General features: G+C 66.0%; 4 protein-coding genes and 1 long non-coding RNA gene across 10 annotated transcripts; 3 read left to right on the top strand and 2 right to left on the bottom strand.

Annotated features, from left to right (window-relative positions):
- Positions 1 to 6: 6 nt before the first annotated feature.
- TGFB1I1 (transforming growth factor beta 1 induced transcript 1) lies at positions 7 to 6,874 on the top strand. 2 transcript variants are annotated; one of them, XM_074930961.1, is made up of 11 exons: positions 7 to 36; positions 1,206 to 1,357; positions 2,115 to 2,146; positions 2,305 to 2,411; positions 2,678 to 2,771; positions 2,938 to 3,030; positions 3,092 to 3,266; positions 3,503 to 3,676; positions 4,183 to 4,264; positions 4,588 to 4,736; positions 4,852 to 6,874. In XM_074930961.1, the coding sequence occupies exons 1-11, from the start codon at positions 24 to 26 to the stop codon at positions 5,116 to 5,118; spliced, it is 1,338 nt and encodes a 445-aa protein (XP_074787062.1). In that variant the 5' UTR covers positions 7 to 23; the 3' UTR covers positions 5,119 to 6,874. The 2 variants fall into 2 exon arrangements, with proteins under 2 accessions (XP_074787062.1, XP_074787061.1); XM_074930960.1 differs by lacking the exon at positions 7 to 36 and having other exon boundaries at positions 381 to 1,357; positions 2,678 to 2,777; positions 2,941 to 3,040; positions 3,126 to 3,266.
- A 961-nt stretch (positions 6,875 to 7,835) lies between these two features.
- LOC141972901 (uncharacterized) lies at positions 7,836 to 8,549 on the top strand. The gene is made up of 3 exons (XR_012635448.1): positions 7,836 to 7,940; positions 8,057 to 8,121; positions 8,447 to 8,549. It is a non-coding gene; the product is annotated as an uncharacterized LOC141972901 (long non-coding RNA).
- A 2-nt stretch (positions 8,550 to 8,551) lies between these two features.
- Positions 8,552 to 15,305, top strand: LOC141972912 (integrin alpha-M-like). The gene is made up of 26 exons (XM_074930972.1): positions 8,552 to 8,558; positions 8,655 to 8,785; positions 8,880 to 9,031; positions 9,129 to 9,282; positions 9,629 to 9,779; positions 9,862 to 9,935; positions 10,048 to 10,177; positions 10,490 to 10,638; positions 10,724 to 10,864; positions 10,940 to 11,146; positions 11,352 to 11,482; positions 11,569 to 11,726; positions 12,014 to 12,168; positions 12,264 to 12,395; positions 12,736 to 12,809; positions 12,899 to 13,040; positions 13,280 to 13,387; positions 13,494 to 13,573; positions 13,638 to 13,715; positions 13,928 to 14,009; positions 14,092 to 14,199; positions 14,341 to 14,424; positions 14,504 to 14,617; positions 14,701 to 14,793; positions 14,959 to 15,069; positions 15,180 to 15,305. Exons 1-26 carry the CDS (start codon positions 8,552 to 8,554, stop codon positions 15,261 to 15,263), a joined length of 3,030 nt encoding a protein of 1,009 aa, XP_074787073.1. The 3' UTR covers positions 15,264 to 15,305.
- A 141-nt stretch (positions 15,306 to 15,446) lies between these two features.
- COX6A2 (cytochrome c oxidase subunit 6A2) lies at positions 15,447 to 16,748 on the bottom strand. The gene is made up of 3 exons (XM_074930962.1): positions 16,622 to 16,748; positions 15,726 to 15,868; positions 15,447 to 15,588 (listed from the first exon to the last, which is right to left on the bottom strand). Exons 1-3 carry the CDS (start codon positions 16,692 to 16,694, stop codon positions 15,508 to 15,510), a joined length of 297 nt encoding a protein of 98 aa, XP_074787063.1. The 5' UTR covers positions 16,695 to 16,748; the 3' UTR covers positions 15,447 to 15,507.
- A 289-nt stretch (positions 16,749 to 17,037) lies between these two features.
- On the bottom strand, positions 17,038 to 26,655 carry LOC141972929 (integrin alpha-X-like). 5 transcript variants are annotated; one of them, XM_074930991.1, is made up of 31 exons: positions 26,228 to 26,655; positions 24,993 to 25,313; positions 24,751 to 24,868; positions 24,563 to 24,666; positions 24,410 to 24,474; positions 23,936 to 24,050; positions 23,720 to 23,850; positions 23,359 to 23,504; positions 23,114 to 23,267; positions 22,602 to 22,752; positions 22,446 to 22,519; positions 22,204 to 22,333; positions 21,743 to 21,891; positions 21,517 to 21,657; positions 21,235 to 21,441; positions 20,899 to 21,029; positions 20,655 to 20,812; positions 20,213 to 20,367; positions 19,986 to 20,117; positions 19,572 to 19,645; positions 19,341 to 19,482; positions 18,994 to 19,101; positions 18,808 to 18,887; positions 18,666 to 18,743; positions 18,373 to 18,454; positions 18,183 to 18,290; positions 17,958 to 18,041; positions 17,765 to 17,878; positions 17,589 to 17,681; positions 17,313 to 17,423; positions 17,038 to 17,202 (listed from the first exon to the last, which is right to left on the bottom strand). In XM_074930991.1, the coding sequence occupies exons 2-31, from the start codon at positions 25,027 to 25,029 to the stop codon at positions 17,119 to 17,121; spliced, it is 3,456 nt and encodes a 1,151-aa protein (XP_074787092.1). In that variant the 5' UTR covers positions 25,030 to 25,313; positions 26,228 to 26,655; the 3' UTR covers positions 17,038 to 17,118. The 5 variants fall into 5 exon arrangements, 3 of the variants coding, with proteins under 3 accessions (XP_074787092.1, XP_074787093.1, XP_074787094.1); XM_074930992.1 differs by having other exon boundaries at positions 17,958 to 18,038; XM_074930993.1 differs by lacking the exon at positions 24,993 to 25,313.
- Positions 26,656 to 26,667: the final 12 nt, after the last annotated feature.

Below are 26,667 nucleotides of genomic sequence, written 5' to 3'. Positions count from 1 at the left end.
GGGGGCCGCGCCCAGTCCCGGCCATGGACGACCTGGGTGAGAGCCGCGCGCGTCCCTCCGGCCGGCCGGCCCGCCGCTGGGCCGGGGCCCCTGGAGCAGGGGAGGGATGGGTGCCTGGTCCGTGGGTGCTGGGATGGATGGGTGCCTGGTCCGTGGGTGCTGGGATGGATGGGTGCCTGGTCCGTGGGTGCTGGGAAGGGCGGGTGCCTGGTCCGTGGGTGCTGGGATGGATGGGTGCCTGATCCGTGGGTGCTGGGATGGGCGGGTGACTGGTTCGTGGGTGCTGGGATGGGCGGGTGACTGGTCCGTGGGTGCTGGGATGGATGGGTGCTTGATCCGTGGGTGCTGGGATGGACGGGTGCCTGATCCGTGGGTGCTGGGATGGGCGGGTGACTGGTTCGTGGGTGCTGGGATGGATGGGTGACTGGTCCGTGGGTGCTGGGATGGATGGGTGCCTGATCCGTGGGTGCTGGGATGGGCGGGTGACTGGTCCGTGGGTGCTGGGATGGGCGGGTGACTGGTCCGTGGGTGCTGGGATGGGCGGGTGACTGGTTCGTTGGTGCTGGGATGGGCGGGTGACTGGTCCGTGGGTGCTGGGATGGGCAGGTGACTGGTTCGTGGGTGCTGGGATGGGTGGGTGACTGGTTCGTGGGTGCTGGGATGGATGGGTGCCTGATCCGTGGGTGCTGGGATGGGTGGGTAACTGGGTTCATGGGTGCTGGGATGGATGGGTGACTGGGTGCCCAAGTCCCTGGAACAGGGGAGGGATGGGTGCCTGGGTGCCCAGGTCTGTGGGTGCTCGGATGGATGGGTTCCCGAGTCCATGGGTGCTGGGATGGATGGGTGCCCCGCGTCCATGGGTGCTGGGATGGATGGGTGCCCGGGCTCCTGAGTCCATGGGTGCTGAGATGGATGGGTTCCTGAGTCCATGGGTGCTGGGATGGATGGGTTCCTGAGTCCATGGGTGCTGGGATGGATGGGTGCCCGGGCTCCTGAGTCCATGGGTGCTGAGATGGATGGGTGCCCGGGCTCCTGAGTCCATGGGTGCTGAGATGGATGGGTGCCCGGGCTCCTGAGTCCATGGGTGCTGAGATGGATGGGTGCCCGGGTCCATGGGTGCTGTTATGGATGGGTGCCCAGACACCTGGGTCCATGGGTGCCTGGGTCATCCCCCGGACACCCGCGTCCCTCACCCCACCCCCAAGACGCCCTATTGGCCGACCTGGAGACGACGACGTCGCACCTCGCCCGGCGGCCGGTGCTGCTGACGGACCCGCCGGGAGGGGCACCCCCCACACACCCACCTTCCGCCCCTGGGGAGGACCCCCCCCGGCCACCCCCACCCCCCTATGGCCCAGTGAGCTTGGGGACACAGGGGTCCTGGGGACATTGGGGGATGCTGGGGACCTTGGGGACATGGGGGGCTTTGGGGACACTGGGCATAAGCAGGGGTGTGGGGACTGGGGATATTGGAGGGGGACACGGGGGTCCTTGGGGGCACAGTGGGCTTTAGGGATGTTGGGGACCTCGGGGGCATTGAGTGGCTTTGGGACACCGGGGGATGCTGGGCACCTTGGGGACACGGGGGGCTTTGGGGACACAGGGGACCTTGGGGGTCATGGGCAACAGGAGGGGTTTTGGGGTATTGGAGGACACTGGGGGTCCTTGGAGATGTTGGAGACCTTGGGCACGTGGGGACCTTGGGGACATTGAGTGGGTTTGGGACGCTGTGGCCATGAGGGGCCCCGGGGACGATGGGGGGGGGGGTGGGTGTGCTGGGGATCTTGGGGACGTGGGGGCCTTTGGGGATGTTGGGGGCCTTGGGGACATGGGAGGGCTTTGGGGGACTTGGGGACCTTGGGACCACTGGGGGGCCCTGGGTGCTTTGGGCACGTGGAGGATCTTGGGGACATGGTGCCTGGAAATGGGGGACAGTGGGATTGGGGACCCCTTGGATGGGGACATCGGGGATTAGGACAGGGACTCGGGGGGGGGGGGGGGGGGGACGGGACACGGACATGAGGGACACGAGAGCTTGAGAACCCCAGGGATGGGGATGCTGGGGGGTGACAACATCCCGGGTCCTCATTAACCCCCAGTGTGCCGGTCCCCAGGTGCCAGGGGGGGACACGGAGCAGCTCTACAGGTACCTTGGGGACCTGGAGGGGGCGTGGGGAACAATGTGGGGGGCTTGGGGAGGAGAGGAGGGTTTGGGAGGGGAAGATGGAGGGCCGAGGGCGGGGCACAGAGAGCACCCTGAGGACACAAGGGGACCTGCCACCCCCCGGCGTTCCTGTCCCCTAGCACGGTGCAGAAGGCCCGCCCTCCCCGGCCCACCCCAGGCCCCCCTGGCCTGGGGGAGCTCGACCGGCTCCTCCGCGACCTCAACGCCACCCACAGCTCCATTGCAGGTACCCCACCCCTGCCACCCCCAAATCCAGGCAGGGACCCTCAAATCATCTCTGGCTGCCCCGAACACACCCCCCCCCCCTCCCCCAGCACTCCAAAAGCCCCCAAAGCACACCAAAAATCACCTCAGGCACCCCAAACGCCCTCAGCCCCCTCTCCCAAATCACCCTGGGGACCACCAAAGTCATTCTGGGGACCTCTAAAATCACCCCGGGAACCCCCAAAACCTTCTTGGGGACCTCAAAACTGGCTGTGACCCCCACTGCAGATGAGATCCTGGCCCAGTTTCCCCCCCTGAAGAGCCCCGAGGGGGTGAAGAGGAAGGATGCGGCAGATGGGGGTGAAGTCGGGAAGTCGCTGCCGCCTCGGTGAGTGCGCGTCCGTCTCCCTGGAGGGGGCAGCACCGCCCCAAAGTGGGGTTACCCCGGTCAGCAGCACCCCAGAATGGGATCATCTCCGATTCCCAGCCCCCCCTATCAGCACCACACCCCCAGAGCCTCCCCTAACCTTCTCCTTGCCTGCCCAAAGCAGTTCGGAGACCCCCCCGCTGCCCCCAGCCTCAGCCACCTCGGCCACCCAGGAGCTGGACAAGCTGATGGCCTCACTCTCCGACTTCCACCTCCACCGCACTGTGAGTTGGGGGGGTTTCAGGGTGTGTGCACCCCCATTTTACCCTGCACCCCCAAAACTCTCTTTTTGCCCCTTTCCACCTCCAGCCGCCACCCAAAAAGGGGGTTCCTGAGGGAGGGAACTTGGACTCGATGCTGGTGCTGCTGCAGTCGGACCTGAGCCGTCAAGGGGTCCCCACGGGAGCAAAGGGGGTTTGTGGGTCCTGCCAGAAGCCCATTGCTGGGAAGGTGGGTTTTGGGGTGCCCCTGGGGGTGAAAGGGAGGGGGCAGGTTGGTGGGGGAGGAAGAAGGGGGGTGTGCCTGATGTTGCAACCCAAAGTGGGGGGTTTCCTTGTGGGCATCTTAAAATGGGGCTGCCTGTGGCTCTGCCCCAAAGTGGGGGGGTCCTCTGGTGTACCCCGGAGTGAGGTGTCATCCGTTGGTAACCCCCCTCCTTTTTCCTTCTTCCTCCCCCTTCTCTGCAGGTGGTGAGGGCTTTGGGGTGCGCCTGGCACCCCGAGCACTTCGTCTGCGCTCGCTGCGGGGGGGAGCTGGGAGGCGGCAGCTTCTTCGAGAAGGATGGGGTGCCCTACTGCCCGCGGGACTACGGGCGGCTCTTCTCCCCCCGCTGCGCCCGCTGTGCCCAGCCCATCCTTGATGTGGGTTTGGGGACCCCTGGAGGGGATCCTGGGGGCGAGGGGACCTCTGGTGGGGCTCTGGGAGCAGTGGGATCCCCTTGGGTGCAGTGGAGGTCTGTGGAGTCCTTCTGGGCTGCCCTAGTGGTGGTGGGACCTTCTGGGTATCCATGGGACCCTGCGGAGTGCAGTGGGACCTTGTGGGAGGCCATGGAAGGCTTGTGGGGTGACGATGGGCATTGTGAGGTGATGTGGGGTACGGTGTGACTCCCTCGGGTGTAGTGGGACCTTCTGGGGTGACGTAGCTGTGGCGGGACCCCCACGGGTGCGGTGGGACCTTGGTGGAGCACCTGGGGGTGGTGGAACCTTCGAGGGGGCTGCGGTAGGCTCGTGGAAGGGGGGGATCATTGTAGGGTGCTGTGGAACCCCATGGGGTGCAGCAGGGTGTCCTGGGGGCGGTGAGACTCCCTGGGGTGCAGTGGGACCCCCGGGGGTGGGCTGCAATGACGTCCCCATCACCCCCGACACAGAAAATGGTGACGGCCCTGGACAAGAACTGGCACCCGGAGCACTTCTGCTGCGTCAAGTGCGGGCAGCCCTTCGGCGAGGAAGGTGGGTGGCCTCCGTGTCCCCTGTGTCCTGTTCCGTGTCCATTCCTGTCCTCCCAGATCACCTCGTGTCCCCTCATGGCCTCCCGTGTCCCTGCCCTGTCCCGCTGTCCCCCCATGTCCCTGCGGCCTCATTCTGTGCTCACGTGTCCCTGTGTCCCCATGGTGGTCCCACGGCCGTCCCCACACCCCCAGATCTCTCCTTCTCCATCCTGGCCTCGCTACCACAGCCTCATCCTTCGTGTCCCCACGTCTCGCCATCCCTGCGTCTGTGTCTCCCGTGTCCCCACACCTCCCCATCCCCCCCATCCCTGTGGTGTCCCCAAGGCTTTCTGGAGAAGGATGGCCAGCAGTACTGCCGCCAGGACTTTGCCGAGCTCTTCTCCAGCCGGTGCCGGGGCTGCGGGCGGCCCATCCTGGAGGGCTACATCGCCGCCCTCGAGGGGCTCTGGCATCCCGAGTGCTTCGTCTGCCGGGTGAGACCCCCACCATTCCCATGTCCCCGCCTCCTGTGGTCCCCAATGTCCCCACATCCCACGTCCCCACCTCCCCTGGTCCCTGATGCTCCCATCCCCGCATCCCTGTCCCCAGGAGTGCTTCGCGCCCTTCGTGGGGGGCAGCTTCTTCGAGGATGGCGGCCACCCCTACTGCGAGCGGCACTTCCACGCCAGGCGGGGCTCGCTGTGCCGGGGCTGCGGGGAACCCATCGCTGGCCGGTGCGTCACTGCCATGGCCCAACGCTTCCACCCCGAGCACTTCGTCTGCGCCTTCTGCCTCCGGCCCCTCTCCAAGGGCACCTTTCAGGAGCAGGAGGGCAAGCCCTACTGCCAGCCATGCTTCCTCCGCCTCTTCGGGTGAGGCCGTCACGGCCCCCCCCAGCCCCACCGATGGTGCCACATGGTGCGGGGTGCCCCTTAGAGGTCCAGTGGACACCTCGCAATCACCACAAGAACGTTCCATGGACGAGCTGTTGGACGGGGTGCACCGTTGAAGTGATCTCCAAGGTGCCCGTGGTGCTTGGAGGCCTCACGCATGGGGATCTGGCACCCTTGGGGTGCCCCGTGGCGCAGGGTGTCCTGGAGAGCTCCAATGGACACGCCACGACCACCACAAGAACATTCCATGGGTGAACCATTAGATGGGGTGCACCACTGGGGTGGTCATGGGGGGGGTGTCTTGGGGTGCTTGGAGGCCTCAGGCATGGGACCCTTGAAGTGTGCTATAGTGTAGGGTGCCCCACAATGATCGAATGGACACCCCATGACCATCCCACGGGTGCCCCATCGGATGGGGTGATCCATGGAGGCGCCCCCATGGTGCCTGGGAGCCTCATGTGGGGGGTCTATCACCCCTGAGCTGCCCCGTGGGGTGGGTTGCCTCAGATATACCCCACGGGGGTCCCATGGGTGTTCCACGGTGTGGTGTGACCCACAGATCTGGCCATGGACTTGCTCCATGCCGTGGGGTGACCATGGATCTGACCCAGGACTTGCTCCACAGCATGGGGTGCTCTCGGTGCATGGTGCAGGACTGGAAGCACTGGCGGGGCACTGATGGTCCAGGGGGAGCGCTGGGGGTAACTGGGGGCCACACACACTCTTTGCTTGCACATGCCAAAGCCTTTGTATTTGGTGCGGGGGAGGAATGAGGGGCAGTTGGTGGATCAGTGGGGTGGATTGGGATCTCTGGGGTAGGTTATCGGTCTGGGGGGGTCCCTGAGGAAGGTTGGGGGGCAGTTGGAGAGTCAATGCAACTGTTTATGGGACTGAGGTGTCTCCGGGGAAGGTTGGGAGGGTCTATAGGACCAGCTGAGAGGCAGTTTTGGTCTGGGGGGTAGGTTCTGGGTCCGGAGGGATCTATGGGATAGGCTGGAAGGGAAACAGGAGGTCTCTGGGGCAAGTCAGGGGGCAGCTGTGGGTGTGTGAGGCAGTTTGGGGAGCAGTCGGGAGGATCCGTGGGGCAGTAGGGGATGATCTGTGGGGCTGTTTGGGAGGATCTTTGGGGCAGGGGGTGCAGCACCGGGCGCACGCGGCTGAACACGGAAAATAAACACCCACGGCACAAGCGCAGCGTGTGGGGTGAACCCAACCTCCGCCGGGACGCCGGCCTCCAGGCACCCCTTCTGGGTCTGTTTCCTCCCTTCCAGCTGTTTTACCTCCTCAGCAAGTTCACTCCCTTCGGGGTCTCCACTTGCCCCCACTCTAGGCTAATTTCACACAGTTTTGGGGCCATTTTTCAGGCCAGTTTTACCCCCTTTTGTGCCAGTTTCAATCACGTGGGGTCAATTTTGCCTTTTTTTTGGGTCAGTTCCACCCACTTTGGGCCGATTTCACCCAGTTTGGGGCTGTTTTCACTCACTTTGGTGTCAGTTCTCCCAGGTTTTTGTCAATTTTCCCTCCCTTTTGTGACAATTTCTCCTAGTTTTGGGGCAATTTCACCAAACGCAGGCTACTTTTCCCCCACTCTGGAGGTCATATCACCAAATTTTGGGCCTCGTTCACCCACTTTGGGGCTATTTCATGCAGGTTTGGGTCCGTTTCCCCTCCCTTTTTTGGATCAATTTCCCTCCTTTTCAACCAGTTTCCTCCCTTTGGTTCAATTTCACCCAATTTCTGCTAATCTTCCCCCAGTTTGGGGTCAATCACATGGGACACCCCAACCCCCTGGGGCTCACCTATATGACACCCCCCCTAAGCCTCCCCCACCTCACATGGGGGCCCCCGCACTTCTGCGGACCCAGGCATCCGGGGGGGCTGCTGGCGTCCCATACGTGTGGGTTTGGCGCTGGCTGTAATTAACCCCGACCGCTTCCTGCTGCTCGGGTGCAGCGCGGGGCGGAGGGGGGAGAGCTGAGGGACCTCTGCTGGGACAGGGGGGTGGCTGACCCACATTTTGGGGGTGCAGGTGGTTGGGGATAGCCCCATTCCAGGTTGCATTTCAGAGGGGTCACCCCCATTTCAGGGTGCAGCTGGTTGGGGTTAACCCCCGTTTTGGGGCGCGGGTGAGCTGGGACAATCCCCATTTCTGGTTGCAGCACACAATGGGTGCGCTTCCTCCCCCAGCCCCCCTATAATCCACCCCCACCCCCTTCCTCCTCCCCGCAGCCCTACTTCTCTCACTTCTCAGTCCCAGCACCCCAGGCGGCCGCCATGCACCACCCATGGATGCTGCTTGTGGTGCTCTGCACAGGTGAGGGGGGGATGCCTGGGTCCCCTGGGGGGTCCCCGGACACCTGGGTTCCCTGGGGGGCCCCCGGACACCTGGGGGGACTGTGGGGGATGTGGGTCGCTGGATGCCTGGGTCCCCTGGGGGGAGGAAAGGTTGGGGAGATGATGGGGAACCCCAGATGCCTGGGTGCCCTCCTCCACTCCCCCTCCCTCCCCCAGGGCTGCCCCTCACCCTCTGCTCCAGTCTGGATGAGGCGACAGTGACAGTTTTTGGGGGCATGGGGATCTCCTTCGGGCACAGTGTGGCTCAGGTCAATGGCGGGTAGGTGGTCCCCCATCACCCTTGGGTGCCCCCTCATCCCTAATCGACAGCCTCTGACCACCCCCCCACCCTGTACCCCCATGCTAGGGTGCTGGTGGGGGCCCCCCTGGAGCAGGGAGGGGCCGGTGAGACGGGACGGGTCTATCAGTGCTGGTTCAGGACTGAGACCTGCCAGAATGTCCTCGTCACCGGTAGGATGCTGGGGTATCCACCCCAGATGCGTGGGTTCCCCCAGAGGGATGTGGGGTGGAGAGGGGAAGCCCAGATGCCTGAGTCTCCCATCATGTTCCTCTCCCCCCCCGCAAAGCCCCACCAGATGTGACCTCCATGTCTCTGGGCCTGTCCCTGGTGGCACAAGGATCCGAGTTCCTGGTGGGTCCTGTCTCTGTGATGGTCGGTGGGGTGGCGAGGGCTGCAGGTGGGGGATGCAACAGTGGGAGTGGGGGGTTCTGGGGACGTGGGTCCACCACCCCCGGTGGGGTCTCCTGGGCTCTTTTGGTGTCTCCTGGGCTCTCTTGGGGTCTCGCGGTGTCTGCTGTGGGCTCCTGGGGTCTACTGGGATTTGCTGAGGTCCACTGGGATTCTGTTTGGGTCTACTAGGGAACACTGGGGTCTCTTGAGGTCTACTGGGACCTATTTAAGAATACTGGGGTCTATTGAGGGGGGGAATATGGCATCACCCTGTCTCGGGCCACAGGCATGCAGCCCCACAGCATGGAGGGCCTGTGGCGTGAACATGGAGCTGCGGGGGCTCTGCTTCTTTCTGCCTTCAGGCAAGACCCTGCCTGTCACCCTGCCAGGTATGGGGGGTCCCAACACTGGGGTGAGGGACCCTATGGGGTAAGGAAAGCCTGACGCTGGGATAGATGGGTCCACAGGGTCCCCATTTCTCCCCTCCTCCCCAGCTTGCCCCAGGGAGGCCTCTGACATCGTCTTCCTCGTGGATGGTTCAGGCAGCATTGCACCCCGTGACTTTGAGAGGATGAAGACCTTCATCACCCAGGTCATGAGCCGGTTTGAGAGCACTGACACCCATGTAGGTGCCACCCCCCAACAGGGCTGGGTCCTGGGCACCCATGGGTGGCCTGATCCTGCCCCATCACATGTCCTCCCCTTCGCTCCCCGGCCAGTTTGCCCTCATGCAGTTCTCCAGTAACTCCACCCTTCATTTTGACTTTGCCACATTTGCCCGATTGTCCTCGGTGGAGAGGGTGAAGGAGGTCCAGCACATCACGCAGAGCAGAAAGACCACCTGCACGGCCAGTGCTATCCGGACTGTGGTGTAGGTCCCACCCCCCCCGAACCATCTGCCCCCTCTCCTCACCTCAAGGCCACCCCATCATTCCCAGATGGCCATCCCTTCCAACCCCCTGCGGCAGGAGGGAACTGTTCACCCTGAGGAAAGGAGCCCGGGAAGGTGCCCACAGGATCCTCATTGTGGTGACGGATGGGCAGAAATTTGGGGACAGGCTGAATTATGAAGATGTCATCCCTGAAGCTGTGCACGCGGGGATCATCCGCTATGCCATTGGGGTGGGTGAGAGCTGTCCAAATGTATCCATCTGTCCATCCCCAACATCTGTCCATCCGTCAGTCCATCCATGCCTCCATATATCTCCATATATCTCCATCCATCCGTCCATCTTCAAACACATCTGGCCATCTCCTAAATATTCATGTCCAGACATCTCCAAACTTCCCTTCATCCATCCGTGCCGAAAAAACTCCATCCATACACCCATCCATCCATCTCCAACCATCTCCATCCATTCTATTAATCTCTGTCAATCCCTCCCTCTCCAAACACCCATCCTCCATCCTTCCTTCCCCCCCCCCAACATCTCTGTCCTTCCATCTGTCCCACCTTCTCCAACCACAGGTGGGCAGCGCCTTTATGGATCCAACCGCTGAAGAAGAGCTCCGCACCATCGCCTCCAAACCCAGTGAGGACCACGTCTTCCGGGTGGACAACTTTGACGCCTTGCAGGGCATCCAGAACCAGCTGCAGGAGAAGATCTTTGCCATTGAGGGTACTGGGGACCTGGGGGGCAGCTGGAGGGTGGCCAAGAGGGGCAGTTGGTGCCTTCCCCGCTCACCCTTGCCTCCCCTCAGGCACCCAGTCCACCCACAGCAGCTCCTTCCAGCTGGAGATGGCCCAGGAGGGCTTCAGCGCCCTGCTCACCCCGGTAAGCGTCCCCTGGCCACCCGAGACCGTCCCCATGCCTGTGGGATGTCCCTGGGGTGGGACTGACTCCTCTCCCCCCACCACTGTTCCCCTCCCTGACTTTACTGGTGCAGGAGGGGCCCATACTAGGAGCAGTGGGAGCCTACGACTGGTCCGGAGGGGTCTTTGTCTACGACAGAAATTGGGAGACCACCTTCGTCAACGTGTCCCGAGATGCCGGGGACATGAACGATGCCTACTTGGGTAAGGGCTGCCTGGGATGGGGATGGACGGGTCCCCACCGCGGTCCCGGGGATGGTGGTGTCCCCTGTGAGGGACCTGGGGACGGTGGTGTCCTCCGGAGGGTCCCAGGGACACGTCGGCACCCTCAGAGGGGTTGTGGGGAAGTCCTGGGGACATCAGCATCCCCACAAGCTTCCTGGAGACCTTGGTGCCGCCACGAGGTCCTGGAGATGCTGGTGCCCCCGAGAGGTCCCGGGGACGTCAGCATCCCCACGCGCCTCTGGGGCTGCTGGCACCCCCGGGAGGGTCCCCGCTGACCCCCGCTGTGACCAGGCTACGCCGCCGAGTCCCTGTCCCTGTCGGGCAGCCGGGCGCTGGCGCTGGGGGCCCCCCGCTACCGCCACGTTGGCCGCCTCCTCCTCTTCCGCCTCCGTGGCCCTCAGGATGCCTGGCAGCTCGTGGCCGATGCCACGGGGCCGCAGGTAAGGGCGGGTGTGTGAGGAGGGGCCGAGGGGTGCCAGGGAGGGGGGAACCCGCAGCCAGCCCCGTGGCCGCTTCTCCCCGCAGGTGGGCTCCTACTTCGGGGCGTCCGTGTGCGCCCTGGACCTCGACGGGGATGGCTCAGCGGACTTGGTGCTGGTGGGGGCCCCCATGTTCTACGGGGCCGGCAGCGGGGGCCGTGTGGCCGTTTGCACCCTGAGGCCAAAGGTAAGGGCCCCCAACCCCACCCCTCCTCGGCCCGCGGCAGGCAGAGGGGGGCACCCAGAGCCTCGTCCCCCCCAGGGCGGACAGCTGCCGTGCCAGCAGACGCTGCAGGGACAGCCCGGCCACCCCTTGGGGCGCTTTGGGGCCAGCCTGGCTCGCCTAGGGGACATCGACGGGGACAGGTGGCCCGAAGTGGTTGTGGGGGCCCCGCTGGAGGACGAGGAGCGGGGGGCCATCTACATCTTCCGTGGGAAGCGGGGTGGCATCACCTCCCAGTACAGCCAGGTAAGACCCTCCCAGCCCTGGTCCTGGGGGTGAGGAAGTCCCAGGTGACGGTGCCTGCTGGGTGACAGGGAGAGCCCGGGTGCTGGGGACACCCTGGCTGCTGGAGATGTCCGCGGGGCTCCAGCCCCTGAAGGCGTCCCGGGTGCTGGGCACATCTTGGGCGCAGGGATGTCTCACCCGCTGGGGCGCTCCTGTCTCCCCCCAGCGCATCTCGGGTGCCCGGTTCTCCAGCGGGCCACGCTATTTTGGCCAGGCCATCAGCAGTGGCCGGGACCTGACGGGGGACAGGCTGCCGGACGTGGCTGTGGGCGCCCAGGGACAGGTCCTGCTGCTCAGGTGCGCCTTGGGGACACACCTGGGACCTGCCACGGCCTGGAGGATGCCGTGGCCGCTACCAGCCCCTCCCCGGTTGTCGCCACCAGGTCCCAGCCACTGCTCAGGGTTCGTGTGACGGTGGCTTTCCAGCCCCAGGAGATCCCCGCGGCCGCATTTGACTGTCAGGAGGAGGAAGTGCTCAAGGGGGAAGTGGCCAGGGCTCACATCTGCTTCCTCAGCACCAAGAAAACCGCTGATAACTTCGGTGAGACCTCCCAGAAGTCTCCTCGCAAAAGGAGACCCCTCAAAGCCCCTCCAGACGTATCTCAAGGCCACCCAAATCTCCATCTGCTCTCCCAGAGCTGCTCGAGATGTCCCCAAGATCCCCAACCCTCCCCCGATGTCCCCAAATCCCCCAGAAGTACACGTGGGCTCCTAAACCACCTCACGATGACCTCAAAGCCCTCCCAGGCCCGTCTGGCTCTCCATCTCCTCCTTTCCCTCCATCCTGGAGGGCTGCTGGAGACACTGAGCACCCACCTTCCCCCGCAGGCACCCAACTCTCCACCACCCTCCGGTACCAGGCAGCCCTGGACCCCGGGCGGACAGTGGTCCGGGCCGTCTTTGCCGGCAGTGCCGCCGTCCGCAACGGGACCCTCCAACTGGGTGTGGAAAAGAGGTGCGAGGTCTTCGCCATCACCTTCACGGTGGGTGTCGGGAAAGGCCCCGTCGGGGGGGTCTGGGGGCGGCCCACCCCGCAGCACCAGCCTGGGGCACACGGTGGTCTCTCTGTGCTGGGCAGGCGTGCCCGCAGGACACGTTGACCCCGCTGTTGCTGCGCCTCACCTACGACGCCACGGGGAACCCCATCCAAGTGGCCGGGGGCCTGCGGCCAGCCCTGAGCGAGGACTCGGAGATGGTGGCCGTGGGCACGGTAGGGGCTGGGCAGCGGTGGAGGGCTGGAAGGAGGGGTGGGATGGACGGAAGGAGGGATGGGAGGGAGCGAGGAGAGAGGGATGGAGAGATGGAGGGAAAGGTGGGAGGGACGGAAGGACAGAGGGATCCAGGGGCAGAAGGGAGGTGGGAGGGATGGGTGGATGGGAGGACAGGAGCAACCCAAGGAAGATGGGAGGAAAGCGGGAAGGACAGACACATGGACAGAAGGGAGGAGGGACACCAGGACAGAGGGACACGTGGATAGAGGGGTGCGAGGGAGGAAGGACACAAGGATGGGTGGAAGGACAGACGGTTGGATGGACGAGGTGTCTCCTCAGCTCCCTTTTGAGAAGGACTGTGGCACTGACAACATCTGCATCGATGACCTCCAGATGTCCTTCAACTTCTCGGGGTAGGTCCTCCCATTCCCCATGTCAAGGGGACCCGCAGAGATGCGGGGGTCGCCCCCACCTCCCCCCACCCCACTCTGTCCCCCCCCAGGCTGGAAACCATCGTGGTAGGGATGACCAGCGTGGTGGACATCACCGTCACCCTCGGCAACCGCGGGGAGGACTCGTACGGGACCACCGTCCAGCTGCAGCACGCCGAGGCCCTCTCCTACCGCAAGGCCGTCGTGCTCCAGGTACCCCGACCCCAGCCCACTCTCCCCCCCAAATCCTTCGGAGCCTCCAAGAAGCCCCCAGAATCCCAACGACCCTCCGGAAGAAGGCCATGTGGCCTCCTAGACCCCCTCCAGACGTCCTCAAGTCCACCCAGGAGACTGTCTGGCCTCCCGCCCTCTGCAGACAGCCCCTGACACCCCCCCCCGGTTGCCTCGCCCACCCCCGTCCCCACCCCTGATGGCTCCGGGGCCATTCTCAGTCCTCCAGGAGGTCCCTGTCCCTGAGCTGCAACTCGGAGCCGGCGGAGGGAGCGTGGCGCAGGACCCTCTGCCTCATCAACCACCCCATCTTCCGCCCCGGCACCGAGGTAGGGGCGTTCCCGGTGTGCCTGCGTCCCCCAAGTCCCCTCGGGCTCTCGGGGACGTCGCCGTGAGGTGGGCTGGGGGGTGACGCCTGGGCGTCCCATCCCGCAGGTCGTGTTCACCGTCACTCTGGACGTGCCCCACGACGCGGAGCTGGGGAGCGCGTTGGAGGTGGTGGCCAATGCCAGCAGGTGAGGGGCAGGGGCACAGGGGGGGCGGGGGGGAGGTGACCCGCGTGACACCCCTCTGCCGCAGTGCCAACGGGGCGCCGGGCGGCCGGGCGCAGCGCGCCGAGATCCCGGTGAAGTATGACGTCTTCCTCGTCCTCACCAGGTAGGGGATGCCGCCCCCCCCGGGCCACCCGCCACCCTACCCGTGTCACCTGCCCGCCGTCCCCGTGTTCCCAAGGGGCCACCAGCCCCCGTCCCTCATCCCCAGGCTGCCCCCCCCCGTGCCCGCAGTCCCCAAGGTCCCTGGTCCCCCATGTGCCCCTCCACGGGTCCCCAGTGTGCCCCCCCCCCGCACCCCCGCCCTGTCCCCACCAGCGCTCCGGACTCCACCACGTACGTCAACGTCTCGACCCGCGCGGGGGCCCCCACCAGCGCCCCCGTCACCCACCACTACGAGGTGAGGAAGGGGGTCAATCCCGGCCGTTTGGGTCCCCCGTCCCGCTGGGGTCCCGTCCCCACCGTCCCCCTCCCCGTGGCAGGTGAAGAACTTGGGCCAGCGGGGCCTCCCCATCAACGTCACCTTCCTGGTCCCCATGGCCCTGGGGGGGACCCCGCTGTGGGACAAGGTGGAGGTGACCCCTGACCAGGTAATGCCCCCTCCGCCCCGCTGCCCCCAGGACGGCGCGTAACCCCGGTCACCTGCTCCCCCCAAAGCGGGGTGACCCCAGGGTGGGGGCAGCCCAGAAAGGGGCTCCCCACAGCCGGGGTCCCCCCGTCTGCCCCCCCAGCAGGAGGTGGCGCGGTGCCGCGTCGTGGCCGAGCACCCGGGGGTCCCCCACGACCCCCAGCGGCTGCGGGACCGCCCGCTGCTGGTGAGTGCCCCCCCCTCCCCGGGTGTGGGTCAGGGGATGCCCCCAGCCCCCCGTCACCCCCCGACCCTCTCCCCCGCAGGACTGCCCCGAGGCCGCCTGCCGGGAGCTGCAGTGCCGGGTCCGGGAGCTGGAGCCCCGCCAGGCCCTGGGCTTCAGCCTCGGGGGGAGCCTTGCCCTGGGCTGGCTGGCGCCGGTAAGGGGGGGTCAGCCGGGCCGGGGGTCCCCACGGCCACCCGCCGTGCCCCTCGGCTGCCCCCCACCTCTCCCCCGCCCCAGACCCGGCAGCCCAAGGTGCTGGTGGTGAGCTCGGCCCAGCTCGTCTACGACACGGGGCGCTACTGGAACACCCGGGGGGGGACCCAGCTCAAGGTGCGCCCGGGCACGGGGTCCACTGGGGGGGCACTGGGGGCTGGGACCAGGGTCCACTGGGGGGGCCACTGGGGGCGAAGCCAGGCTCGGGATCCATTGGGGGGCACTGGTGGGGGGGGCCCGGACGCCCTGGTGTCTCTGCCAGCCCCCTCTGCCCCCCCGCAGGTGCAGACGGAGGTGGAGCGCCTGGAGACCCCCAACCCGCTGCCCCTCATCCTGGGGGGCACCGTGGGGGGGCTCGTCCTGCTGGGCTTGGTGGCTCTGGTGCTCTACAAGGTGAGGGGCGGGGCCTGGGGAAGCCCCGCCCACAGGGGGGGCGGCCTCTCCTCACCCCCCTCCCCAGCCTCATGCACCCCCCTTTTGCGCCCCCCCCCCCCCGCCCCCAGGTTGGCTTCTTCAAGCGCCACTACAAGGAGCTCATGGAGAGCGACGGGACCCCCACGGCCCCCCTGGGCGACCCCCAGGGCTGAGGCAGCCGCCGGACACCTGAGTCCCCGCGGGGGGAGGTGGGGTGGTGAGGGTGGGAAAAGGGGGTGCCCGCCCGGGCGCCTCGGTTCACTCTGGGGCTCCCCCAAATTAAACCCGAGTGTTGGAACCCCCGTGTCTCGGTGTCTGTTATGGGGCCGTCGCCTGGGTCTGCCGTGGGGCTGGGCTGGAGGAAGCTGACGGGGCCCCTTCAGGCTATTTATTGCTGGGGGGTCCCGGGGGGGGGCCCTATTTCTCGTAGCCTGTGGGCAGGGGGTTGGTGTGAGGGTTGTGGAAGAGCGTGTGGTTCCCGTCACCCCATGGGAACGGCTGCAGGGAGAGAGAGAGAGAGAAGAGAGAGACGGGGATCAGTGGCAGAGGCCCACGTGCCCATCTACCCTGGCGTCAGGCCTGTCCCCCCCGATTGGGCCCATGCACCCCATCCGCAGGCCTCCCCCTGCCCGTACCTTGGTGCGGATGCGGAGGTGGTGGTAGGGCACGAACTCGGGGGGCTCGTGCGAGTGCCAGCGCTTCTCCAGCCAGACGTTGAGCATGCAGACCCCCACCGCCGGCAGCGCCACCAGGAACGACAGCGCCCGCCACGTTCGACCTGCCCCACAGGCGCCGTGGGGCTGGGGCACCCCAAACCCTCATCCCCTCACACACACCCCCCCCCCCAAAGGTCCCAGTAGACCCCGAGGTGTCACCCAGCACACCCCAAAACACCCTGGGCACGCCTGGGGCCGCATCACCCAGTAACACCCCAAACCACCCTGATGCACCATCACCCCCCAAATACACCGATATCACCCCAAAACTGTCCCAAAACACCCAGCAGAGCCCCAAAACACCCTGCAACCACTGGACACATCCTGCAGCACCCTAAAAAAAAGATACACCCCCAACCCCGCACAATACACACCAAACCACTCCCAAAACCCCCCCATAGCCACCCAATACAGCCCGGTTCCACCTTACCATGGCCCCAAAACACCAGAAGCCCCCCCATGCACCCCCAAATCAGCCAACACATCCCCCCCCCCCCCAAGATCCCCAGAACTTCCAGACACCCAAAACCACCTGATACAGTCCCAATATCACCTGAAATGCCCCAAAACCACTCAGTACACCCCGATATCACCCGAAACCACCAGGTAGAGCTCCAATACCACCCAAAAGAACCCCAGTACCACCAGATACACCCCAGTATTGCGCCAAACACCACAAAACCACACCACGCACCTTGATTTCACCCCAAATCACCCCAGATACACCCTAATATTACGCAAAGCCACCCCAAAACAGTCCTGATACACCCCAAAACTGCCCCACACAGGTTCCTCCAGATATCCCCTCCCCGGACCTCCAGCTGCCCCGGTGTGGGTCCCTGCGGAGGAGGCCAGGGCCCGCCGTGGGGCAGCCCCCCAAGTGAGCATGTTGGTGGTGAAGGGCGACTGACCCTCTGTGGTCACCCTGACCGCACGGCACCCCCCAGCCTGGCCAATGGGCTGAGGCCCGGCCCCAGTTCGGTGCACGTGTTAAATATAGACCAGGGTTAAATATAGACCCAGGCGGAGGGTGAGTCGACAGAAAAGGGGGGGGCCTGGACGTCTGGGTCCTTGGGAAGGACGAGAGGGTCACAGGGCTCCCCAGGGGACCCAGATATCCGAGGGGGGACCCCCCCAACAAATTCGGGCTGAGAAGGAGGGGGTCCAGCATCCAAGCAGCTTTATTAGGAGCTGGAAAATTGGGGGTGACCCGGCACTGAAATGGGTGAGGACCCAAGTGTCAGGGCACCCCCTTTTCCCACCCTCACCACCCCACCTCCCCCCGCGGGGACTCAGGTGTCCGGCGGCTGCCTCAGCCCTGGGGGTCGCCCAGGGGGGCCGTGGGGGTCCCGTCGCTCTCCATGAGCTCCTTGTAGTGGCGCTTGAAGAAGCCAACCTGGGGGCGGGGGGGGGGGGGCGCAAAAGGGGGGTGCATGAGGCTGGGGAGGGGGGTGAGGAGAGGCCGCCCCCCCTGTGGGCGGGGCTTCCCCAGGCCCCGCCCCTCACCTTGTAGAGCACCAGAGCCACCAAGCCCAGCAGGACGAGCCCCCCCACGGTGCCCCCCAGGATGAGGGGCAGCGGGTTGGGGGTCTCCAGGCGCTCCACCTCCGTCTGCACCTGCGGGGGGGCAGAGGGGGCTGGCAGAGACACCAGGGCGTCCGGGCCCCCCCCACCAGTGCCCCCCAATGGATCCCGAGCCTGGCTTCGCCCCCAGTGGCCCCCCCAGTGGACCCTGGTCCCAGCCCCCAGTGCCCCCCCAGTGGACCCCGTGCCCGGGCGCACCTTGAGCTGGGTCCCCCCCCGGGTGTTCCAGTAGCGCCCCGTGTCGTAGACGAGCTGGGCCGAGCTCACCACCAGCACCTTGGGCTGCCGGGTCTGGGGCGGGGGAGAGGTGGGGGGCAGCCGAGGGGCACGGCGGGTGGCCGTGGGGACCCCCGGCCCGGCTGACCCCCCCTTACCGGCGCCAGCCAGCCCAGGGCAAGGCTCCCCCCGAGGCTGAAGCCCAGGGCCTGGCGGGGCTCCAGCTCCCGGACCCGGCACTGCAGCTCCCGGCAGGCGGCCTCGGGGCAGTCCTGCGGGGGAGAGGGTCGGGGGGTGACGGGGGGCTGGGGGCATCCCCTGACCCACACCCGGGGAGGGGGGGGCACTCACCAGCAGCGGGCGGTCCCGCAGCCGCTGGGGGTCGTGGGGGACCCCCGGGTGCTCGGCCACGACGCGGCACCGCGCCACCTCCTGCTGGGGGGGCAGACGGGGGGACCCCGGCTGTGGGGAGCCCCTTTCTGGGCTGCCCCCACCCTGGGGTCACCCCGCTTTGGGGGGAGCAGGTGACCGGGGTTACGCGCCGTCCTGGGGGCAGCGGGGCGGAGGGGGCATTACCTGGTCAGGGGTCACCTCCACCTTGTCCCACAGCGGGGTCCCCCCCAGGGCCATGGGGACCAGGAAGGTGACGTTGATGGGGAGGCCCCGCTGGCCCAAGTTCTTCACCTGCCACGGGGAGGGGGACGGTGGGGACGGGACCCCAGCGGGACGGGGGACCCAAACGGCCGGGATTGACCCCCTTCCTCACCTCGTAGTGGTGGGTGACGGGGGCGCTGGTGGGGGCCCCCGCGCGGGTCGAGACGTTGACGTACGTGGTGGAGTCCGGAGCGCTGGTGGGGACAGGGCGGGGGTGCGGGGGGGGGCACACTGGGGACCCGTGGAGGGGCACATGGGGGACCAGGGACCTTGGGGACTGCGGGCACGGGGGGGGGCAGCCTGGGGATGAGGGACGGGGGCTGGTGGCCCCTTGGGAACACGGGGACGGCGGGCAGGTGACACGGGTAGGGTGGCGGGTGGCCCGGGGGGGGCGGCATCCCCTACCTGGTGAGGACGAGGAAGACGTCATACTTCACCGGGATCTCGGCGCGCTGCGCCCGGCCGCCCGGCGCCCCGTTGGCACTGCGGCAGAGGGGTGTCACGCGGGTCACCTCCCCCCCGCCCCCCCTGTGCCCCTGCCCCTCACCTGCTGGCATTGGCCACCACCTCCAACGCGCTCCCCAGCTCCGCGTCGTGGGGCACGTCCAGAGTGACGGTGAACACGACCTGCGGGATGGGACGCCCAGGCGTCACCCCCCAGCCCACCTCACGGCGACGTCCCCGAGAGCCCGAGGGGACTTGGGGGACGCAGGCACACCGGGAACGCCCCTACCTCGGTGCCGGGGCGGAAGATGGGGTGGTTGATGAGGCAGAGGGTCCTGCGCCACGCTCCCTCCGCCGGCTCCGAGTTGCAGCTCAGGGACAGGGACCTCCTGGAGGACTGAGAATGGCCCCGGAGCCATCAGGGGTGGGGACGGGGGTGGGCGAGGCAACCGGGGGGGGGTGTCAGGGGCTGTCTGCAGAGGGCGGGAGGCCAGACAGTCTCCTGGGTGGACTTGAGGACGTCTGGAGGGGGTCTAGGAGGCCACATGGCCTTCTTCCGGAGGGTCGTTGGGATTCTGGGGGCTTCTTGGAGGCTCCGAAGGATTTGGGGGGGAGAGTGGGCTGGGGTCGGGGTACCTGGAGCACGACGGCCTTGCGGTAGGAGAGGGCCTCGGCGTGCTGCAGCTGGACGGTGGTCCCGTACGAGTCCTCCCCGCGGTTGCCGAGGGTGACGGTGATGTCCACCACGCTGGTCATCCCTACCACGATGGTTTCCAGCCTGGGGGGGGACAGAGTGGGGTGGGGGGAGGTGGGGGCGACCCCCGCATCTCTGCGGGTCCCCTTGACATGGGGAATGGGAGGACCTACCCCGAGAAGTTGAAGGACATCTGGAGGTCATCGATGCAGATGTTGTCAGTGCCACAGTCCTTCTCAAAAGGGAGCTGAGGAGACACCTCGTCCATCCAACCGTCTGTCCTTCCACCCATCCTTGTGTCCTTCCTCCCTCGCACCCCTCTATCCACGTGTCCCTCTGTCCTGGTGTCCCTCCTCCCTTCTGTCCATGTGTCTGTCCTTCCCGCTTTCCTCCCATCTTCCTTGGGTTGCTCCTGTCCTCCCATCCACCCATCCCTCCCACCTCCCTTCTGCCCCTGGATCCCTCTGTCCTTCCGTCCCTCCCACCTTTCCCTCCATCTCTCCATCCCTCTCTCCTCGCTCCCTCCCATCCCTCCTTCCGTCCATCCCACCCCTCCTTCCAGCCCTCCACCGCTGCCCAGCCCCTACCGTGCCCACGGCCACCATCTCCGAGTCCTCGCTCAGGGCTGGCCGCAGGCCCCCGGCCACTTGGATGGGGTTCCCCGTGGCGTCGTAGGTGAGGCGCAGCAACAGCGGGGTCAACGTGTCCTGCGGGCACGCCTGCCCAGCACAGAGAGACCACCGTGTGCCCCAGGCTGGTGCTGCGGGGTGGGCCGCCCCCAGACCCCCCCGACGGGGCCTTTCCCGACACCCACCGTGAAGGTGATGGCGAAGACCTCGCACCTCTTTTCCACACCCAGTTGGAGGGTCCCGTTGCGGACGGCGGCACTGCCGGCAAAGACGGCCCGGACCACTGTCCGCCCGGGGTCCAGGGCTGCCTGGTACCGGAGGGTGGTGGAGAGTTGGGTGCCTGCGGGGGAAGGTGGGTGCTCAGTGTCTCCAGCAGCCCTCCAGGATGGAGGGAAAGGAGGAGATGGAGAGCCAGACGGGCCTGGGAGGGCTTTGAGGTCATCGTGAGGTGGTTTAGGAGCCCACGTGTACTTCTGGGGGATTTGGGGACATCGGGGGAGGGTTGGGGATCTTGGGGACATCTCGAGCAGCTCTGGGAGAGCAGATGGAGATTTGGGTGGCCTTGAGATACGTCTGGAGGGGCTTTGAGGGGTCTCCTTTTGCGAGGAGACTTCTGGGAGGTCTCACCGAAGTTATCAGCGGTTTTCTTGGTGCTGAGGAAGCAGATGTGAGCCCTGGCCACTTCCCCCTTGAGCACTTCCTCCTCCTGACAGTCAAATGCGGCCGCGGGGATCTCCTGGGGCTGGAAAGCCACCGTCACACGAACCCTGAGCAGTGGCTGGGACCTGGTGGCGACAACCGGGGAGGGGCTGGTAGCGGCCACGGCATCCTCCAGGCCGTGGCAGGTCCCAGGTGTGTCCCCAAGGCGCACCTGAGCAGCAGGACCTGTCCCTGGGCGCCCACAGCCACGTCCGGCAGCCTGTCCCCCGTCAGGTCCCGGCCACTGCTGATGGCCTGGCCAAAATAGCGTGGCCCGCTGGAGAACCGGGCACCCGAGATGCGCTGGGGGGAGACAGGAGCGCCCCAGCGGGTGAGACATCCCTGCGCCCAAGATGTGCCCAGCACCCGGGACGCCTTCAGGGGCTGGAGCCCCGCGGACATCTCCAGCAGCCAGGGTGTCCCCAGCACCCGGGCTCTCCCTGTCACCCAGCAGGCACCGTCACCTGGGACTTCCTCACCCCCAGGACCAGGGCTGGGAGGGTCTTACCTGGCTGTACTGGGAGGTGATGCCACCCCGCTTCCCACGGAAGATGTAGATGGCCCCCCGCTCCTCGTCCTCCAGCGGGGCCCCCACAACCACTTCGGGCCACCTGTCCCCGTCGATGTCCCCTAGGCGAGCCAGGCTGGCCCCAAAGCGCCCCAAGGGGTGGCCGGGCTGTCCCTGCAGCGTCTGCTGGCACGGCAGCTGTCCGCCCTGGGGGGGACGAGGCTCTGGGTGCCCCCCTCTGCCTGCCGCGGGCCGAGGAGGGGTGGGGTTGGGGGCCCTTACCTTTGGCCTCAGGGTGCAAACGGCCACACGGCCCCCGCTGCCGGCCCCGTAGAACATGGGGGCCCCCACCAGCACCAAGTCCGCTGAGCCATCCCCGTCGAGGTCCAGGGCGCACACGGACGCCCCGAAGTAGGAGCCCACCTGCGGGGAGAAGCGGCCACGGGGCTGGCTGCGGGTTCCCCCCTCCCTGGCACCCCTCGGCCCCTCCTCACACACCCGCCCTTACCTGCGGCCCCGTGGCATCGGCCACGAGCTGCCAGGCATCCTGAGGGCCACGGAGGCGGAAGAGGAGGAGGCGGCCAACGTGGCGGTAGCGGGGGGCCCCCAGCGCCAGCGCCTGGCTGCCCGACAGGGACAGGGACTCGGCGGCGTAGCCTGGTCACAGCGGGGGTCAGCGGGGACCCTCCCGGGGGTGCCAGCAGCCCCAGAGGCGCGCGGGGATGCTGACGTCCCCGGGACCTCTCGGGGGCACCAGCATCTCCAGGACCTCGTGGCGGCACCAAGGTCTCCAGGAAGCTTGTGGGGATGCTGATGTCCCCAGGACTTCCCCACAACCCCTCTGAGGGTGCCGACGTGTCCCTGGGACCCTCCGGAGGACACCACCGTCCCCAGGTCCCTCACAGGGGACACCACCATCCCCGGGACCGCGGTGGGGACCCGTCCATCCCCATCCCAGGCAGCCCTTACCCAAGTAGGCATCGTTCATGTCCCCGGCATCTCGGGACACGTTGACGAAGGTGGTCTCCCAATTTCTGTCGTAGACAAAGACCCCTCCGGACCAGTCGTAGGCTCCCACTGCTCCTAGTATGGGCCCCTCCTGCACCAGTAAAGTCAGGGAGGGGAACAGTGGTGGGGGGAGAGGAGTCAGTCCCACCCCAGGGACATCCCACAGGCATGGGGACGGTCTCGGGTGGCCAGGGGACGCTTACCGGGGTGAGCAGGGCGCTGAAGCCCTCCTGGGCCATCTCCAGCTGGAAGGAGCTGCTGTGGGTGGACTGGGTGCCTGAGGGGAGGCAAGGGTGAGCGGGGAAGGCACCAACTGCCCCTCTTGGCCACCCTCCAGCTGCCCCCCAGGTCCCCAGTACCCTCAATGGCAAAGATCTTCTCCTGCAGCTGGTTCTGGATGCCCTGCAAGGCGTCAAAGTTGTCCACCTGGAAGACGTGGTCCTCACTGGGTTTGGAGGCGATGGTGCGGAGCTCTTCTTCAGCGGTTGGATCCATAAAGGCGCTGCCCACCTGTGGTTGGAGAAGGTGGGACAGATGGAAGGACAGAGATGTTGGGGGGGGGGAAGGAAGGATGGAGGATGGGTGTTTGGAGAGGGAGGGATTGACAGAGATTAATAGAATGGATGGAGATGGTTGGAGATGGATGGATGATCGGATATGTTTGGGCACGGGTGGATGGATGGCCACCTCTGGAGATGTCTGGTGATGGACAGAGGCGGTTGGAGATGGATGGATGTCTGGGGACGCTTGGAGATGGACGGTCACATTTAAAAAGGGATAGTTCAATGGATGGAGCGTTTGCAGATGGACTTCTGGTGGACTTTGGGCTGGATGGTTGCTTAGGGGTGCTCTGGGCATGCAGGTCCCTCACCCCAATGGCATAGCGGGTGACCCCCATTTTGATGGCCAAAGGGATGACTTGTGAGTACTCCAGTTTGTCGTCGTACTTCCTCCCGTCCGTGATCACAATGAGGATCTTGTTGACATCTGCCCGAGCCCCTTTGCTGGGGACGAACATCTCCGTCCTGCGTCAGGAAAGGATGAGGGTCGCTCTTCGCCCCATGGCAGGCGAGAGGGGGGTCGCAGGTGGTTGAGGTGGGCGGAGTTGGGACTCACAAGACTCTCCAGATGGCGGTGGCAGTGCGGGTAGAGCGACGGATCTGCTGCACCTGATTCAGCAGCACGATGGGGTTACGGGACCTCCGGAAGGCATTGAAGTCAAAGTGGTTCAAGACGACATCGGAGTACTGGGTGAGAGCAAACTGGGGGGGGGGGGGGGGGGGTAGCAGAGGTGGGACAATGTGGGGACACAACGCAGCAGTAGCGGCCACCCAAAATGCCACCCCGCTGCCAAGAGGGAAGAGCCGCCCAAAACATCACCCGTTGCAAAGTCAACAGAGACAACCCCCTGAAATGACACCCCTCCGCCAACAGCCGTTGAGGGGGGGTCACCGCTAGGCGCCTGGGCCGGTGGTACCTGCGTGTCGGTGCCCTTGAAGCGCTTCATCACCTCCGCGATGAAGGTCTTCATTGTCAAGAAGTCCTGGTGGTCGATGCTGCCCGAGCCGTCAATGAGGAGCAGCACATCCGAGGAGCTCTTGGGGCACTCTGGGGGGTGGGGGCACGGAGATGTCCCCACGGTCAACTGGGCCAGGATGTCCCCAGCACACCCCTCTGCCGGTGACCCCCATACCTTGTTGGACAACTGGGAGGCGCTGGAGCTGCTGGAGGTTGGCGTCGAGGAGGACGCAGAAGCCGTTGAGGTGGACGTTCTCCCCGCAGGTTTGGGGCACCGTGGGGCCGCACGCCTGGGTTGGGGGTGGACCCCAAAATCAGCAGAGACCAGGATGGAAGGCCATTCCCAGGACACCACCGGGGGCGGTCACATTTTGGGAGGGGGAGTAATCCCCTTGATCTCACCCCAGAAATACCAATTTTGGGTGCAATTTCTTTGATATCACCCAGACGAGCCAGTTTTGGGGTGCAACCTCCTTGATGTCACCCCAGAAGGCTCAAATTTGGGCACAGCCTCCATGATTTCACCCCAGACCAGCCAATTTCAAGGTACAATCACCCCCCCCCATTGCCTAGATCAGCCCAATTTCAGGACAAATCCCACGACCACTCCCCCCCCCGGACCCTCAGCCAAGCCCCCCACCATACTCACCAGGGCCCTGGTGCCCCCAACAGCCAGCGCTAACCCCAGGGATGTGTTGACGGCCCCCGGGGGTTCTAGGGAGAGACAGGTGAGACCATCCTCCTCCTCAGGGACGAAGGCGTTTGGTTTTGGCAGGGGGTGGGGCGGGGGGGGGGAGCTTACCGGTGACGGGGACCTCCTGGCACTTCCCCGAGCGGTGCCGGCACAGGTAAACTGTCCCCATCTTGTTGATGGCGCCGTGGTGCAAAGGGGCGCCCACGAGGACCCTGTCCGGGTGGCGGATAGCGGGGTGGGGAGGTTTTGAGGGATCCCCCCTCCCCAACCCTGGGGTGTGCCCCTCCCCACCTTACCCGCCGTCGTCGATGGTGCCGAATTGGGCCACGGTCTGCCCGAAAGCCCCCCCGGCGTCGCCACGAAAGACCATCGCGGTCTCCACGTCCACGCGAGACGCGCAGCTGGAGGTCAGCGCTGCGGGAGGAGCAGAGTGGACCCAGGCAGCCGGGTGCCACCCCAAAGCCCCCCGGGGGGACCCGGCTATCTGGGTGCCACCCCACACCCCCCCCGGGGGGAACCCAGGTGTCTGGGTACCCACCTGCCCCCAGGCAGACGAGCAGAGCCCAGGTCTCCATGTCGCGTCGGGAGCCGGGAGGGGATGACGGGAGCGGGGGCCAAAGCAGAAGTTGGGGGTGTGGGGTGGGAGGGGAAGGAAGCGGGCGGGGGGAGTGGGGGAGCAGGACAGGAATTAAGGAGGAAAAAGATAAAAAACGGGAGGGGAAAGGGAGAGATAGTGAAATGGGGGAGAAAAGGGCAAAGGAGGAGAAAGGATGGGAGGGGAAAAATAGGTGGGGCACAGCTGGACGGGGCACAGCTGGACGGGGCACAGCTGGACGGGGTACAGCCAGTCGGGGCACAGCTGGACGGGGTACAGCCACAGGGTGGGGGTCACCTGGTGCTGGGGTGAGCTGGCTGGGGGTCACCCCCATTTTGACACATTGTCCCCGCCCCCACCTGCTTTCACAACCCCGCCGGCTGCCACCAGCCCCTTGCACAATGGTGGTGGCTTCAAGATGACGTCAGCTTCCCACCCCTGTCCCCAAGAGGGACACGAGTCCATCCCCCACCCAGGAAGGAGACACCATCTGGGCCCCGCAACCCCCTTCCTGTGGTGACAGCGCTTCCCTGGGCGGGGGGGGGGCAGGGTGGGATGAGTCAGGCAGGGATGTCCGTCCGTCCACCCGTCCACCTCCAAACTTGTCTGCCTCTGCATCTGTCTGTGCTCAGACACCTCCATCCATCCTTCCATCCGTCTGTCCGTCCTTCCATCCATCCTTTCCTCCATCCATCCATCCATCCATCCATCTGTCCATCCATCTGTCCATCCTTCCATCCATCCGTCCTTCCATCCCTCCATCCGTCCATCCTTCCATCCATCCGTCCGTCCGTCCATCCGTCTCCATCCACACACCCACCCACTCACCCCAAAACATCTCCATGTCCCCCTCCCTGCATCCCTCCCTCCCTCCCCCTCCTCGCAGAGCGCAGCCACCAGTCCCCACCACGGGGGACCCCCAGCGCTCTGGTCCCCCCGAGGGTCACTGGTGGGTGGGGACACGGCTGTCACCCGATGCTGCTTTGGAGGAACCACCTCTCTGTGACTCACAGCCACCAGACAACCACTCGCTCCATCTTCCCACGAGCGTTTCTCAACCCCCCCTGCCTCGACACCCACCCAAAAACCCCCTGGTGACCCACAGACGGTGGCCGACACCCCTCCCCACCCTTCAGTCGGCGCCCGGCAACCGATCAGCCGCGCCACGGCTGACCCACCTGGGGTAGGGAACAGGCTTCTGTGGTTCCCCCGCCGTCAGCCAACACCCCGTCCCCCCGGACTGCCGTCGTCTGGGCCCCTCACGGCTGACCCACACGCGGCAAGAAGGGGCTTCCCGGAGGAGACACGGGGGTGCCGGGGACCGTGGCAAGATGGATCCCTTGAGGTGACACGGGGCGTCATGGAGGGAGCTTGGGGACGGGATCTGCGCGGTGGGGTTGGGACAAGGGACCGGGGGCAGGACATGGCGCGCCTGCAAGGGTCGGCGTGGGACGGCGGCCACCAACCGCTCAGCACCGTGGGGACACCGCCATGTCCCAGGGTGCCACCATGGCGATAGTTATACGGTCTGTGGGGCCACCCTACAAGCGCTATAGGGTCTGTACAGCCCCCCCACACCCCCAGAGGGTCTATGGGGCCGCCCTACAAGCGCTATAGG

This window comes from Athene noctua, chromosome 37 (genome assembly GCF_965140245.1).
Source record: "Athene noctua chromosome 37, bAthNoc1.hap1.1, whole genome shotgun sequence".
Taxonomy (NCBI): domain Eukaryota; kingdom Metazoa; phylum Chordata; class Aves; order Strigiformes; family Strigidae; genus Athene; species Athene noctua.
Note: the sequence above shows the minus strand (reverse complement) of the source record. Positions and strands in the feature narration are given on the sequence as shown.